The sequence below is a fragment of the Echiichthys vipera genome, assembly GCF_963691815.1.
Source record: "Echiichthys vipera genome assembly, chromosome: 8".
In the NCBI taxonomy this organism is placed as follows: domain Eukaryota; kingdom Metazoa; phylum Chordata; class Actinopteri; order Perciformes; family Trachinidae; genus Echiichthys; species Echiichthys vipera.
Window position 1 is genome coordinate 25,797,224 of NC_139833.1, and position 17,504 is coordinate 25,814,727.

The 17,504-nt window shown below is 40.1% G+C and overlaps 1 protein-coding gene across 1 annotated transcript; it reads left to right on the forward strand.

The window, feature by feature from the left end:
- The first annotated feature begins 2,856 nt into the window (after window positions 1-2,856).
- Window positions 2,857-7,551, forward strand: LOC310950349 (uncharacterized protein). Its single transcript, XM_083918095.1, has 6 exons — window positions 2,857-3,093; window positions 3,704-3,833; window positions 4,912-5,126; window positions 5,276-5,423; window positions 5,719-5,841; window positions 5,925-7,551. Exons 2-6 carry the CDS (start codon window positions 3,743-3,745, stop codon window positions 5,975-5,977), a joined length of 630 nt encoding a protein of 209 aa, XP_083774221.1. The 5' UTR covers window positions 2,857-3,093; window positions 3,704-3,742; the 3' UTR covers window positions 5,978-7,551.
- The last annotated feature ends 9,953 nt before the right edge of the window (window positions 7,552-17,504 follow it).

Below are 17,504 nucleotides of genomic sequence, written 5' to 3' on the forward strand. Positions count from 1 at the left end.
TGCACCCAAACACTGATAATACACTGATAATACACTGATAATACACTGATACACTCACTTTCACTTCCTGGTCCAGCATCATTTGTTTTGCCCAAGGAACACGAGCCTTGTCAACAGGTTATTTTATTCCCTGTTCGGGATAGGGGAAAGTTTGGATTTGAGCGGGGGAAGCTATTTTGGACAACACAAAATGATTGTTGTATTAAAATGTGATTATTATTTAATATTATTTAAATAATAAGTTTATTATTTCATTTTTTTGTACTGAAATGCAGGGGAAATTATTTCAATGTATGTGGGATAGGTAAAATATCAGCTGCAACCCTAAACCTAACCAAAATGCCCTGTCACCTTGGTTTCTCCCAATTATCTGAGCCCAAGGGCTCTATTTAAAGCGAGGGGTTTCTGTCCTCGGGGTGGGAGTCTGGAGAGTGTGAACTTGCTGAGACGTTGTTACAGAGAATTGAGAAAAAGAGAATTGTGATTGGGTTTTTTTGCGATCGAGAAACCTGTGGGTCCATTTTTGGTTTGTTTGTTTGTTTGATTTATTTGTTGTTTTTTTTGTTGCCATTTGGGCTGTAAGGCGTATTTTTTTCTAACTGTAAATAAATCTGCACTTTTCACCGTCATCCACTTTTGCTGGCTGTTGTGTCTGCACCCCATCACCACCCAACCTCAGTGTGTCCTTGCCCCCACCATCCTGTTTGGACGTGGACTTCAAAGTCCGTTCTTCAGATGATCCTCAGACTTTTCATCTAGCTTATGATGTTAACACAGCTACCCCCCCTTTAGACAGTGACATATCCACAGTAGCTGGACAGAGTTTTGAGAAGTCTGTCTCCATTTATTGCTATTTGAACTGCAAAGATATCCTTTACCAGTCTCTTACAATCTTATCAAAAACATAGAGCCCTTGGAACATAGGGATGACCCCCTGACTTTGCATCTGTCCTGCAAAATACCTGCAAAACCAATAAACTTCCCATCAACAATAGTTGTAGCCTACTTCAGAACACTGCAGCTAGAGTTCTAACAAAGACCAGAAAATGTGAGCACATTACACCAATTTTTAAATCATGACACTGGCTTCCTGTACGTCAGAGAATTGATTTCAAAATCCTCCTGCTCACATATAAATCACTACATGGTCTAGGGCCGAGGTATATCACTGATATGCTCCCACTACATGAGCCTTCTTGATCACTAAGATCCTCTGAGACCAATCTGTTAGTGGTTCGCAGAGTAAACTCAAATCAAGGGAAAGCATCTTTCAGTCATTATGCAACAAACAGCTGGAATAAACTTCCTGAAGATGTAAGACTTTCACCCACTCTGACCACTTTTAAAACTAGACTGAAAACTTTTATGTTCACCTTAGCTTTCTGCTAAATCTTTGCACCGTTAACGACCGCACTGTTTTAATTATTGTCTATGTTTTTATTCTCTTTGTCTTTCTGTAATGCATTTGAATTCATGACATGTTGTGCTGTGAAGCACTTTGAGCCTGCCTTGTGTATGAAAAGTGCTCTACAAATAAAGTTGCCTTGCATTGCCTTACTGTGTTAACTGCCAATTAGAAAAAGTTAGCATGGTAACACGCTAAACTAAAGTGGGGAACCTGTTAAACATCAGCATGTTAGGTCTGGCCTTGTTAGCGTGTTAGAGGTAGCATTTAGTTCGAGGGTCAGCCTCATGGAGCTCCTGGTATGGCTGTAAACTCGAGCAGAGCCTTAATGTAACCTCCCTCAGTCAACTCTGTAGAATAAATTATCTCAATATGGAACAACACAGCTCTTTCTGTTTAGCTCTTTAACCACAGTTCTGCTATGACTTTTCTTGTTTCTATCTTTTATATTGCATACTTACAAAGTCTATCTCAGTTTCAAATGGTCGACTAGTAGCCTACTTTAGAAACTATTCAAATGTCAAAATGTTATGCACTGTAAGAAAATGTATGCTTGTATTAAATGTATTCCTATATTACAATGCTATTTAAAGTATGAAAAATGCCTTGTCCTTTCAACACACACACACACACACACACACACACACACACACACAGACGTGTTCAGTCACACCGCATGTTTAAGTATTCTGTACAAAAATCATTAATTTGGCCAGATACTTCGTTCAAACCTTACAGTATTCCACATGTATTTCACACATATGGGCATTATTCATTCAATAAATAAGACAACAATTCAGTTTAGCTGTATATATAATATATTAGATGATAATATTACACTTTTTTTACCTTAAAGGTTTTTAATGGCATTCCCATTTGTACTTTTCCAACTATTCCTAGTACTTCACCTTCTTCTTACACAGCAATGCAGTTCAACAATCCCTATAATATCCTATCTCTTTCATACATTATTGGTATGCAGCTTAGCCGTGCTTTTCAGCATTCACACAAATTTTTTTGCAGGAAATTGGCACAGGGCGTTCAAAGAACAAGTGCAAGTATGTGATGAAAAGAGATGCCATTTCTGCGGCGGGTCAACCTGCTGCGGCGGACAGGAGGAACTTATTTGAAAGTTAAATTGTGTAGTAAGTATTTCAAGCTCTAAGAGACTGGAATTAAGTGTGTGGTTGTGTGTGGTTGTTTGTGGTTGTGCGTGGTTGTGCGTGTGTGTACGTGTGTGTGCGTATGTGCATGTGCGTGCGTGTGTGTGTGTGTGAGAGAGAGAAAGGCCTTGCATGAGCCGCACTGACGTTACTCCCAGCAGCTATTATTGGGCCAGGCCTGCTCAACCTGTTTTCTCATTTGCAGAAATCCTTCTTGTAAATCAGGAAGATGTCCACATTCCTGCAGGTTCCTTGTTGTTCTCAACTTTCCACCTGTTTAGAGCGTGAGGATGGAGTGAGACGGAGGGAAGTGAAGAGAGTCAGTCATGTGTAGAGACGTTGAAAGTCTCTTCCCTGTGTATTGAGACACTGGCAGTAGATATATGTCAGACTACAGTTTAGAGAGGGTCATCTGAGGAGTTCATTTTCACAATAAATAGGATTTCTTTTTAAAGGAGCTGCGTCATAATCTTCAACTAAGGAGCTGGCTGCAGACCTGCCGGGGAGTTTCCAGTTCATTTTGAGGTAAGAGTTAATAATCTCTCAGTCTTTCTTTACAATTTAAGATACTTTTCTTTCTATTTTACTTTATTTATCATGTATACAAAAAACTTGTCTTGATTGATTCGGGAGAATTACAATTATGGTTGACAGAATTAGGATACCAATTTAAAGATCAGTAAAAAAAAAAAAAAAAAAAGAATGAAAGTGCATATAAAATGGTTTTTATTTCATTTTTTCAATTAGTCTGTCTATTAAAGTCAACATTACTCATTCCTCATAAGGCCGAGGCACTGACTCAGAAGAGGTTTTTAAAGGGATTTTCAGAATGAGTTGATAAATAGCCTATTAAATTAGATCATTGTCCCTTAAATGTTCTTTAAGGAACAATGATGACAATGACAACTGTTCAGTTTGATGGGTCCTAAAACACTGGCAGCCTTTTCATATAAAGTCGCAACACATCTAAAATCATCATCATGTAAATAACCATTTGACTGGTTGTCCACACCAACCTTACACATGCATTCACATTACATTTCATCTGAAGGAGAACACAAGGAGTGTTGTACTATTGTATATACTCCTTTCCTTTATTGTTGGACAAAAAGTTACATTGTTCAACTGTTTGCAGATTCATTTATGAAATAAGAGGGGCTGAGTGGAGAAAAGAATGGAGGAGAGGAGGAAAGGAGAGATGAGAAAGGGTTCTCAAATGTGCTTGTTGCTGCTGGCCGTGCTCCAAATCACCGCACCTTCCTCAGGTAACTAACCAGCCAGGACCGACTGAAGTCGTGCGTAAGGTTTCCAGTTCTTACTCGCATTAAAGTCCATACATTCTAAACTGAAAACATCCACAGGCGTCACCTTAATCCTGGTCGATATTTTTGCAGTCATTAAGATAAAAAAAAAAATCTGTGGATGAATTTTGTACCACATATCTCTCCACCCTTAAAAGAAAACAATCTGGAGAAACACAGGTTTCCAGTCATTAGAATATTCAAATGTGTATGACGGCAGTGGAAGGACTTTGCGTAAAGTCTCATGGAAGACGCAGGTAGCATGCGCTTCTTGTGAACAACTCATAACAGGGATGGGTGGATATTTGATTTTGCATACAACAACCCAACTTGACAATTATTTAAGTAACGATGTGGTGCCAGATATGACTCCATAATGTGGGATCTGTTACACTGTAAAATTATTTTGGAGACTGTGTTTGTTTCCTTTAGTGGTTTCCTACATTTCTGATCACCCCAAACTGCCTGAAGATGTAGCATGAAAAAGACAGCCATATTAGATTGAACCAATTTTTTATAACTGCTTCATGGTGTGATCAGGGGAACTTCTTTCTCCGATAACAGCACAAGAGTCGTATGTCAGCAGCCGAAGAATCCCAATGCACTTTGCTATCTTACATGTTTATGGTGAAGACTTCTATTTCAATTTAATATTTATATTTTTCTCACCATGTTTATCACAGCACAAATACATATTTCAATCATTGTTATTCTTTTATGTTATTTGCATGTTGAATAACAGTACATGCTCACAGGGCCTTTCAATCCTATAAATAAAAATAAACCCATATCCCACCAAACTGCCTGAAGACGTAGCATGAAAAAGACAGCCATATTAGATTAAACCAGTTTATTTCACTGCTTCCTGGTGTGATCAGGGGAACTCCTTTCTCAGGTTTTAAAATGCTAACAAATGGGAAAGGGATTTTGTAGTAGATTTTTGCACCAGGAAATAATCTGTAAATCCATATATGATGATTTTACTCAATTACGTTCTTTCCTCCTTATCTCACTCACACACACATCTTCATCACTGTTTCAGCTCAAAACACTAACACAACCAACACTGCAGCCTCGAACCCTGCAGCTCTCAGTTACCGCACACGCCCAGCTGACGTCACAGTGGCTGTGGGAGAACCTGCTGTGTTTCGCTGTGGAGTGCCCGAAGGTTCTCCAAACTTCACATTTACTTTCTATGGGAGTCACGGCAACTACAGCCTCACATGCCCCTCGGGCCACGTGGAAGATATCCCCCAGGTGAGGTGGTCTGGCTCTGTGTTTACTCTAATGTCTCACTTTATTCCCACTTTCTTCTCCCCTTCCCCTCAGGTTGTCACTAGATAGGAAGCATTGCATGTGCATGTCTTTCTTCATTCCAGTCTCTCTCCCTCTCCCTCTCTCCTCAGGCTCTCTATGGAAGTTGTGAAACAAAGAAAGGAGAGTCATTTGCCGTGTGGACCCTCAAGGGAACTTCTTTCTCCGATAACGGCACAAGAGTCGTATGTCAGCAGCCAAACAATCCCAATGCACTTGTCGCTATCTTACATGTTTATGGTGAAGACTTCTACTTCAATTTAATATTTATATTTTTCTCACCATGTTTATCACAGCACAAATACATATTTAAAGCATTGTTATTATTTTATTTTATCTGCATGTTGTATAACAGTACATGCTTACAGGGCCTTTCAATCCTATAAATAAAAATAAACCCATAATCACAGAATATGACCTGTACTTATAGTTTCTGAGTACGATCACATAAGCTGGTTATTCAGTTTAGTCATTCTCCACCAAGACATCTATGATTAATTCTCCTCCCTCACTGTCCTGCTATCTTTGCTCCTAGATAACGGCACCAGCTACGCCGTTCTCATCGGCTGTGTCATTGGGGGCTTCTTTGGCATCCTGTTGGTGTTTGCGTTGTTGTACACCATGCTGCAGAGATCTGAGACCCTGCAGAAGTGCTTCAGTAAGTCCACTGCTTCACTGGTGAACCGGAGGATGCATCGACTAAATATTGTTGATTAACGCATGGTGTCTTTGTGCTTCCAGGAGGAAAGGAAGAAACAGAAGATGACATGACCACAATAGTAACAAAGGAGTAAAAGGAGACAGAATGCAGTTGCTTTATGTTGCTTTGTACCATTTAACAACCACAGAATGTTTTTATTTGCTTCAACTTATCTTTAAGTGAAGTGAAAGCTGGATTGAACCCAGGTCTGGAGATGATGCTGTCTGTTGAGGCCGGATCTTTTCTGGCTCTTGATATTTTCACTTCCTTATTTTGCCATTAATCATTGTTCACACTTAAACGGTCTATAATAGAACTGAGCACTTCAAACATGATTGAACAGATCACTTTCCCCACTTGGTGCCAGGTCATAAGTCAATGTGCACTGCCTTTGATATGTTGTTGTGTTCTCAAATATGGCTTTAACAATTTATATGTGTGCAGGAAGTAAGTGTCTGTGGTTTGTTGTTTTTGTTTTAAAAGCAAGGATTTGAAGAGCAGTCAGTCTAAATGATTGGCTTGAAATAACTGTTCAACAGTTTTTGACCTCATGTAATAAAAAGTTAATGCTGCAAGTTTCCCTGGAGGTTGAGCTAGGGACTGCAGCAGGAAGTCGATGCAGACATGTTATGAAAGTGTTAAGTAAGTGATCAGGCGCCAGTGAAATGAGGAAGAGAAGAGTAGCTGCTCCTTGTGCTGGTACACATGTTTTACAGCTGTATTCCAACACACTGTAAAAGGAGAGAGAGTCCATCTTGTTATGGGACAGACAGACATATGAAAACAGGTGAGAAAAACATCCCAGAAAAAAAAAAGTTGGGTGCTGGACCCAAAGATAAGTATGAAAGGGAAATAAAGTCAGCACACCAGAAGCCGCTCCTTGACAAATTTTTTCTAAGAAGTGACGTTTCGGGCACCTGCCCTTCCTCAGACGTAAAGTGAAAAGAATGGAGACGCACCTTTATATGTGCTCTCCCTAGGTCACCTCACAAAATCCGGTGGTCAAGCACAGGTGTGCATATTAATAACATCATCAGAAGAAAAAAAGGAAAATATCTGTGTACATAGCTCAAATTCATCTATGAAAAAGCACAGGGAATACATGCATGCCTAGATACACTTCATAAGCCCAGAATATAGTTACACACTTTAAACATATCTAAATACCACTATACAAAATTCCAGAATACATTTTCATGGATAAGCGTAGGTCTAAGACCTGCAATGCAAATATGAAAATATAATCCAAACTTGAAATATCACACAAAGGAAGCATCAGGTACAGGCCGTTATAAACTCATGTGAAGAAATATACTGTATATACTGAAGGGGCGTCTCCATTACATACGTATCAAAACAGAGCAAAATGACAAATGCAGAATTCTATGAGAACATGGCTCACACTAAAGGCAGAAAATAATCACATGCAACATCAGACCAGCTACTGAGGGAACAATCTAAACACAACTGGCAACTCAATTTCTTTTCACAGACAGACATATAAACACCTGGATAAGTACTCAAAACCTACTGTAGTTCCCTACTGTAGGTGTCTCCAGGACCACATTGTTCCATGATGACACACACACACACACACAGAGAGAGAGAGAGAGAGAGAGAGAGAGAGAGAGAGAGAGAGAGAGAGAGAGAGAGAGAGAGAGAGAGAGAGAGAGAGAGACTCATAAGGTGAAAACAAGCATCACTGTTAAAGACTGGTAAAGAAAATACTCACCATTGGGGGTCCCTGCTGAGCTTGTAATAGCAGTTAAGGCAGCTACACAGTTTGTCCACTTGAGGGCAGCACACACTCCTCAGATTACAGGCCAGGAAGTTGCTGCATGACAGGCAGGAATATTCCCTTAAATAGAACTGATTGTAAATACCAAAAACTAAAACAACAAGTCCTGTTTCCATCAAAGCATGTTGCACTTTTCTATTGTGTTCAAATCATTCAATTAAAAACCACAATGAAGACATGTCAGTGAAGTAAGTTAGATGCGGTGATAAGTGGTTTCATATGTTTGCATTATGAAGTAAATTCTTCTTTTACGGTGACATAATCATCGTCTTTGCACGAAGGCAAAGTACAGTAGCTCGTAGTTCTACAGTTACAAGTAAAGTCAGTGATGTATTTGGTTGGATGCTGCTGTTTGATGTTTCTGCACTCTATTCTGTCTTTTTAATTTCCTCACATATTTTTATGGTAACATGCTGCTGATTATTGTTTGTTCTCATTTTCTTGTTGCCTTGTGACCCTTTACACAAGATACACTTGCAAATCAGAGCTGTCAGTGTGTGACCTGTGATCAAATTAAAGCTACAAGATGTCAAAACAAAAAACGAAGTGTGTAAAGGTGCAATATATGTTCACATAATCAGTACAGTTACCTGCTTTGATTCTTCTGCATGTTTTTTTGTTGAATTTGGGCCAGTGAAAACCCTACAAGAACTGTCAGCTGGGATCGGCTCCAGCCCCCCTCAACCCCGACAGGGACACGCGGTTGAAGATGAATGAATGAATGAATGAATCTTTCACTGACTCGTCACTGTATATCTGCACTGACATGATAACAGTGCCTTCATGTAGTCTAATACATGTAACAGGTTACCACACTTATCACCCATGCAGTGTTTTCGGTTACAAGTTAGTTGACTATGTTGGAAACACTCTGAGACCCAGCAACATGCAACAGCGTGTTGTCGTGGTTGTCATTTTAAATATGGACTGATAAATTGTGCTTTAATTCAGCAGTTGGATGTTTATTTCAGCACCCCCTCATCTTTAGAACCTGGGTTTCCTCTTCACTATAACCAACATCAAGCTGCTGAGCAATGATTTTTCACTGGCACTGCTACATAATAAATGGTTTGGGTATTTTGCTTGGAGACTTTTTAGGTCGACTAGCAGCAATTATTATAATATGCGCCACTGTGTGGAAGAGTAGCTAAAAGCTTAAAGTGAAATTCCGATGTAAAATCATCCCAGGGTCTTTTTCTGCAATTTTTTCGTGTCACAACTATTAACAGAGATATCCCGGAGTGTCGCTTACAGTTGCTAACAGTCGCTAACAGCAGAATGCAGCTAACACTGATTAGCTTGGTGCATTAAGGTGAAAGCATTCACCAGCAACGTCTTTTTAACCACTAATACTGCTCAAAATAACACCAAACCTCTGACGTAGCATGAGAAGAGTCCTTACAAATAAAACAAAGCACCAATGTTCTCCTTCCTTTTGGATTGACTTTGCTAATCCACTTGAATGAACTTTGCTATGAGAGGAGCTGGTACAGGGGCCAGTTGGTAAGTCTTTAAAACACTCTTTTAATAAACTCTGGGTTCACTAACCACGTTGTTGCTGCTTTGTTTCCTTAGTAGGGACTCTTCTCATGCTGCTGCAGAGGTTTGGTGTTATTTTGAGTGGTTAAAAAGCCATTTTAATGCATTAACCTTGATGCCCCGAACTAATCAGTGCTAGCCACATTCGGCTGTTGGCGACGGTTAGGGACTCTCCTGGATAGCTCTGTTAATAGTTCTTACACGAAAAAAATTGTCTGGATGGCCCATTTGATGAATTTATTTGCCCTATTTAAAGACCCTGGGATGATTTTACGCCAGAATTTGACTTAAAGGTGCTGTACTGCTGCTGTAAATATGGAAATTAGTGGGCTGGGATTGCCTCCACCCAGTTTTCACAAATCGTTCCCCCATTATGTGAAATACTGACGTCACATCCACGTGCACATCCAGACGGTCTATCACAACAAACAACAGAGAAACTCACATTACAACACATGCAGAGGGAGAGTGACTTCATTCTCTGCTCAGGACGCCATTACTCAATTAAGCCTGTGAATGTTCTAATTCGTCCAGGTCATCGTTATCCTCAAAGCAATTTCAGTCAAAAGTCTGTTTTTGACTGAAATTGCTTTGAGGATTACTCAATTATATATTTACAAAGACAATATGTGTTTGCTGCTATATTAATGTTCTGAATGTCGAGTACAGCTCCTTTAAAGAGAGACACATGGAGCAGTGATGCACGTTGGTATGTCTCTTGCTCCCCTGTGGTTGTGAACTCATTACATATGTGCTTGTGTCAGACCTCTACCGTCTTTTGGTGTTGTTGTCCCCCTGTCTTTATGTTGATTTATTGATGGTATATGTCACAGTAACAAAACGTATTATTTATTACAACATCCAATTAAAATATAAATGGGATAAAAAATATCTTTTCCCCCATTTGTATTTGCTTCAAAACCCCTGCTAATTGGTCCATGTGACACTACAATCCACGTAAACCTAACAACTCCCCCACTGTGTTACTACATTTACTGTAATAATACTATTTTACTACACAAACACCGCTACTCACATGACAATTGCAAACAAACACACAATCTGTACTTTACATTACAAGAGAATTAAATGAGCACTAAACAATATAATGGACAACTACTATTTGACTGCTTTTGACTGTGGTCTTCATTCCCCTGGTCTGTGTGTTGTGACACCTGATAGAGCAGCATGGACACACACACACACACACACACACACACACACACACACACACACACACACACACACACACACACACACACACACACACACACACACACACACACAAGCAGCAGGAGAGAATCCTGCCTCGGCTTTTAGTTGATACAACAGAGGCAGTATGGAGCAACGTGTTGACTCAGCTGCTCCGCTACACCTCGGTTCACTTATGATAGGTTCCTGTCAGATTCTGCTATCTGATTCCTTCATGTTCCCCACAGCCGAGGTTGAGGTCTTACACTGATCCATTTACAGTATGATTGGCAACATTTGCTTTCTGTGTTTCGAGTGTGTATTTAGATAAGTCAGTCAGGTCCCGTCTTGAGGGAAAAGCCCTAAATGTCCTGTAACTCTGTCTAAAATACACAGGGCTCTTGTCATGTGAGGACGTTCATTCTACGAGATCAAGTCTTCAAATATGAATAATTATTAGCTAAACGTTGATTCAATTTCCATGAATCTTTTGAGATCTAACTGACACTCTCTTATCTGCTCTGACTGGATCTCACTCTCTGCTTTATCGGCTAACCTGTTCTTAGACCTTTAGTTTTACTGTTTATGGACAAACATCCTGAATACCACCATAACAGAGACGTGTGTGTGTGTGTGTGTGTGTGTGTGTGTGTGTGTGTGTGTGTGTGTGTGTGTGTGTGTGTGTGTGTGTGTGTGTGTGTGTGTGTGTGTGTGTGTGTGTGTGTGTGTGTGTGTGTGTGTGTGTGTGTGTGTGTGTATCCGTCCGTCCGTCCGTCCGTCCGTCCATCCGTCCGTCCACTGATAACCTACATTGTTCAGTGTGTGTTCTCAAGATGACCTTTAACTAATAATCAATCAGTTTAACTGGCTTACACTTATCACTACCTGAGGAAACGGTTAAACTGTTACAATTGGAGTTAGCAGTAGAGCCGGCAATAGACTTTATAACTCTTTGGAATCTTTTTAACCGACCTACATTTGACCTCTGTTTTCCCCACAGTCGTGGCGAGTCCAAAAGAGATTAACATCAAAGATCTTTCAACTGCAGCGTCCATCTGATCCTCCATTTCATTCTAAAGAACCTGCAGAGTCTCTCCTGACAACACCTGTGAAGTCTGATCGATGTCTCCTATATGTTCCTCTGCATGTTCACTTTTGTTTTAAAAGCAAAATTCATAAAAGCAGAATAGCAATAAAAGAGTAAAAGAGAACAGGCTAAATGCAACATTCAGTAACGCTACTACAAGGTGTTATCAGTGCAGTAGAATATTTATTATATTATATGTTTATTTATTAAGCCAAATTATTTTCAAGTCACTTTAATTTAAACACAGATAAACTGGTGCTTCATGCAGACAGACACTATACATTACAGACACAGTGTGTCCATAGAGCTCCTCCCTCTTTCCATATTGTGAGTTATAGACTTCATTTTAAACTGAATAAAAAATGATATTAATACCATAGGGTTATTTTAAGTCATACATGAAATCCATTAAGTTAATGTGGAAGATGATGGGGAGTGAATAAGCCCCTCTAAATGATATCTCTATTCTCTCTCATCACCAGTTGCCAATCTATCTGCTGTCAAATTGTTGTATTATGACTTACACGCACACATGCCACCACACAAGCCTTGAATCGTTGCTTCTGTGTCATTCTCTATCTCCTACACCCTCGCACTATTACCCTTTGTTGAGAGGCCAATGCATGCCTCGGCTTTGTCAGTGTGTGACAGAAAAAGGTATGATAGTTCACCACTGCACACATGCATTGCATATATAACACCAACACATCAACACAGTGAATTGAATTGATTGAACTCCCAGTTTAAAAATGTTCTCTCTCAAGAGAGAAAAAAAGCCAATTGCTATGTAATACGCAAAAGCCAGAAAAGAAACCTGAAACCTCCAACGTCGAGCGGACTGTCAGTACAGAAAGCGAAAAAACACAGACCACAATCTTTTAACGCTAACCAAGTAGTTTTGTTTGAATTCAACAATGTTAAACACGTGTCTCCCATGTTTAAAATAGCGTCCAGAGTGGAGCGTCACAGCATTGATAAGGGATAATGGTTTTGACAAAGCAGCCAAGGAGCTGGGATGAGGGTTGGTCTGAACAGTCAACTGGTTCACATCAGTACCACAAGAAGTGGGCAATTCAAGGCACTTCTGCCTCCTTTCTACCCACCGTAGCCAACCTGATTATATATATACACAATATATAATTATATAATTACAGTATTTTTACAAATGCTACTTTAAACTATAACTGGAGGGACTTAAAGATGAGTAAAAATCCCTCCCTCCTGCCCAGGGTTAATGTAAAAGTAAAATGCCTGTCAACCATATGACCAACATAGTGCAATCTATTCCACAGAGAGGAGCACTGGTTGATACCTGGATACCTGACAGAGCCACAGACAGTCAGGACACACGCACACACACACACACACACACACACACACACACACACACACACACACACACACACACACACACACACACACACACACACAAACACTTGAAAAAGATTTTTAAAAAGAGTTAATTTTGTTGTATCTGTGAAGTTGAGATGATTTTTATCCTAACACCTCATAGTTTTTCCTCTCTTTATATTCCTCTCCTGGATTTGCTATGATTTGTAGTTTAAACACAGTGTAAAGGATTCATTAGCTCACAGGTGTGTCTGGAGCAGTATAAAGTGGATTTAACGTTCAAAGAGTAATGAGATCATTTGTATCTGTGTCTCTGTGTAAGATTAAAAGAAGTATGTGTATAAGTACATCTAAAAATGGCCACTCAAAGGCAAATTCCAGATGCCTTCTACTCCATCATGCCCATGCACACACACCAATGTTTATGGAATAACATTGCCACTGGTTTCCTGTATATACGTAGACGCCGTACACATTCACGTTGCTAAAGTTTACATCCCAAACAAAGAGGAGGGGCATGTGGTACTTTCATTCAGGTAAAATAGAAAATACACACATTTGACTAGGCAGTGTCTCGGAACATTGATACACACTCCTCTGCTCTTGAACCGTCAGCTCAGGTAAGCACATCGGTATGGTGGAGCAAGGCAGGATGAGAGTCAGGCTTAAGGTCAAGGTCACCTTTCTATGAAAAAAGCTGATCATAAGGGTAGTGATTCTTGTATAATTATTATTTAAGCTGAAGGTTTTAGTGCGAGAACAGGGTGTTTTGCGGAGACTGAATGAAATACATGCGGAGACGAGCCTTGAAATTGCTTTGGAGAAATCAATCCTCAAATCTCAAACTGAATAGAAAAAGATAAAGAAATGTTATATGTTATGTTGTTTTCCCCTCCATTTGTATAGGGCTTCTGTTTTAATGTATGACATATGTGTCTATACTATATGGGCTGATTTCTGGTTTGTCTTGACTTATAAAAGCAGCATGTTGCTATCTTTAAATTTTCACATTGGATCAGATAAAAACATTTAAGAATCCGAGCACTGCGGTGATTTGGTTAACAGCAAAGGAAAGGATGCAGGGGATGCTGGAAAAACATCACTAAGCGAAGGACACTGAACTGTAACGTCCACACTTGTGGGCAAGAGCGAATTATGTTGTAAAATCACTTTAAACCCAAGCAGAAAGCCTATTCTGTTTGTGGACACATTTTAAGCCTGGGACTTGAAAGACAGAGGCCTGTTTGACCTTGACTAATGTCATGCTAACTGCCGCTGCAATGAGATTGAAGATAAGTGACACAAACAGAATGATTAGGAGTCTCTGTATTGTCTCTGTTTGAACGTTTTGAAAAGTCGGAGCAAACTGTGAGTTGAAAAAACTTTCATAAAGGCTAGGATGTTAAAAAAAAAACATCTGTGTAGTAGCTTGAGCCAAAGTCAATACAGTGAATCTAACCTAGGCCCAAGGGTGTCCAAGATCAGTTAGAGGTCACAGTGAGGTCGCTGCAAAGTCCTTTTGCGTGTCCACTCTTCTCATACCCTTAAAATATACTTTAATGCATGCAAAAACATATTTGAATTTGTGAAGTAAGTTACTATGATACAGAGTAGATCAACTAAATATTTAGTTTAAAGCGCTACAAAAAATCCCCACTGTTGGCTGTTGCTGACCTCTAATGACCGTACATTGGTCAATTTAACACTAATACTAGTTATGGCTCTGTAACTTAACTGTGACTTTGTATCTGTTTTGAAATACATATTATAACCTAGAAATCCATTAATGTGTCTGAAAAGCTGTATTTTGGCTGCTACTTTCTAAAGTCAGTAATGAATCCAGCTGCTCGTGTGAAGACGGCAGTGAGAGAAGCAAACCACAGATCCTGATTAGAGACTGTAAAGCACATGACAGTGTTTGGACCGAAGCAATGAGTGTTTTCTGGAGTTTAGAAGGAAAGTTGTCTGCAAACCTGCTGGGTTTCACCCCGAGACAAAAAATGATCCACTGTTTACTCTCCAAACACCCAGAATGCATCCCTGCTGACGAGACACTGACCTCTCACTCGACAAGGACATTCTTCCTGGGGAGAGGGAGAACTGTGTGTGTGTGTGTGTGTGTGTGTGTGTGTGTGTGTGTGTGTGTGTGTGTGTGTGTGTGTGTGTGTGTGTGTGTGTGTGTGTGTGTGTGTGTGTGTGTGTGTGTGTTTGTGTGTGTGTGTGTGTGTATGTGTGTGTGTGTGTGTGTGAGAGAGAGAGAGAGAGAGAGGAACAAAGGGAAAGTGATGGGAAAACTTTGTCTTTTCTGCTCTCACACAATCCCATTCTCTCCCCTCTCTGTAGGTGTTTCTCTTTCTATCTGACTCTTAGCTGTGTTGAAGATGGGACATCTTACTGTCGTTGCTGTTATTGCAGGTAAACAGAATAAAAAATAGACAAATAAATCCATGGGAAATTATGAGCATACAAAAACTCATTGTTCATACAGCGATCCCCATAAAATGTAAATATAATGACCGTACTTCTTATTTCTTAAAAACTCTGTTGCGAGACATGTTCAAGCGAAACCACTCCCAACTCCCACTCGAAAACTAAATTAATTAACATTTCATTTGTGTGACTTTCTTGCAGTGCTCTTCACCTTTTTCATGGAAACTGAAGCAAGTAAGGCCACAACTCTACTTTCAACTTACTTCTTCTTCTGAGACTTTTGTTTGTTGTTGGAAAACTGGTTTTAGGAACAAATGAAACACATCACACATCACTTTCTTTTTTCTCCATAACAATGGCCACATTCAGGTTCAAATTTACTGTTACCACCCTTAAGTAAATGCTTAAATAAGCCATAAACATGGACCAATGTGTTTCTACGGCCACTCTGTAGGCTACATTTACAGTCATTTGTTGGAGTAAAAGGTCAAATCTTGACTCTTTCTCCCTCTCTTGTGTTTTTTCCCCACAGATCCATTTGTTTACAGTAAGTACAGACACTCTTATCTCTTATCACTCTTAGTCTTATAATCTGTACTATACAACCTCGCATCTCACTCCTTGTATCAATTTGCAGAGTATTACTGATTATTTCACCACTGCAAATGTGATCGCAAAAAAGCAATATAAAAGTATATATAGCTGTATATCCGCCATGCAAACCTTTAGATAAAGCATGAGACAAATGTTGATCGATTCTCCAAATAAAGCAAATTTGCTTTTGGAATTGAATGTTTTGCTTTGTCAAGTGCACCAGGACCCTCTTAACCGCTGACATTATCATCTAACAGACTATGAGAGGCTACGAATCGGAGGCCTGATCTTTGCCAGCTTGTTGTTTGCTGGAGGACTCGGCGTTATTCTTTGTAAGTTCTGAACCTGCACAGATAAGTATAGACAATGGACAACAGATACTGCGTATTGAGGTCTGTGTAACCTCAGTAACACGTCCTACTTTGCCTTCACAGATACCAGGTGCACCAGGAAGGAGAAGTATGTTTTTTTCTCTCGTACAGTATAAGCCACTGACATGAAACGTGTGTGTTTTTGTGTCTGAATTCCACATGTGACTTCCTCCCCCTTTTCACTGCCTCTCTTCCCAAACTGCCGTGCTAACTGCCGCCCCGCCCTCTTCTCTTTGTAGAAAAGTGGAAGACGACAACAGTGAAATCTGATATGGTGCCTGACAAACCAGTTTCGGCCAGCAAGAAGAGTTGACAGGCAAGGGGTGGAGAGATGTGGGTGTGCGATGGGGGGTTCGGAGCTCAGACGATCACACCTGTGTACCTGTACAAAGCTATACCGTTCATGCAGGATGTGGAAGCAGTCCCATAGATTGATGTGTCACAAGTCATTGAAATAAATGAAGCCCCCATCCTGTTTTCTTTTTTCAAAATGTAACCATTACGCCCAAATCCCTGCAACTTTTATGTAAATCGAGGTTGTTTATATTCACAGAGATGTTTAAGCATTAAAACACACAGGGACTTTCACAGGAAGGTCTGTCTCCCCTGCTGCTTAGTTGAGTCATGATAATGTTGCATATAGTTTCTGGAATAGCGCTTTATTAGGAACATGACGTGATGTTTAGGCATAAAGGCCTGCAGTTCAGTGCATGTTTTGCTGTATGATAAACCAGCTGGATTCATCGTGTGGTAACCATGTAGAAACCTTTAGTGTGCACATCCAAAATGAAAATAAATGTCACTATACTTAAGCCAATTTTCCTATTTCACTGTTGTTTTTCACAGCTTGTCTTTGACCTTCAATGACCTTAACTCCCATGACTGACTGAAAGGGGCAGTTATTTATTAAAGTCACAATAACTTGGACTGATAGCCCATGTGTCCTACATTGGTCTGCATTATTTAAGCATAATATTATTCCTATGTCTCGTTATTACAGCCGTGGTGTCGTGTTACACTTTCTAGCCCATCACTCACATCTCAGTGTGGGAGTAAATCAGCCCAACTCGACAAATTTACACATTTTCGTTCTCGACAAGCAAACATTGAAGCTTCACTCCTCCTCCGGGCTCTCAGCCCCGACTCTGGGTCAGTGTCCACGCCCCGTCGACTCTTTAACTACCGCTGAAACCGACCCGGGATCAGGATTCACGGACAAAACTCGAGCCGTTCAAACTCAGCCCCCTTTTCTCAAAGCGAG

Bases quoted from the DNA above. Each gene is read 5' to 3' on its own strand.
- LOC310950349 (XM_083918095.1), top strand. From the start codon at position 3,743: ATGGAGGAGAGGAGGAAAGGAGAGATGAGAAAGGGTTCTCAAATGTGC. The intron at 5,127-5,275 runs GTGAGGTGGTCT...CTCTCTCCTCAG, and splicing joins ACGTGGAAGATATCCCCCAG to GCTCTCTATGGAAGTTGTGA. The intron at 5,842-5,924 runs GTAAGTCCACTG...TTGTGCTTCCAG, and splicing joins GACCCTGCAGAAGTGCTTCA to GAGGAAAGGAAGAAACAGAA.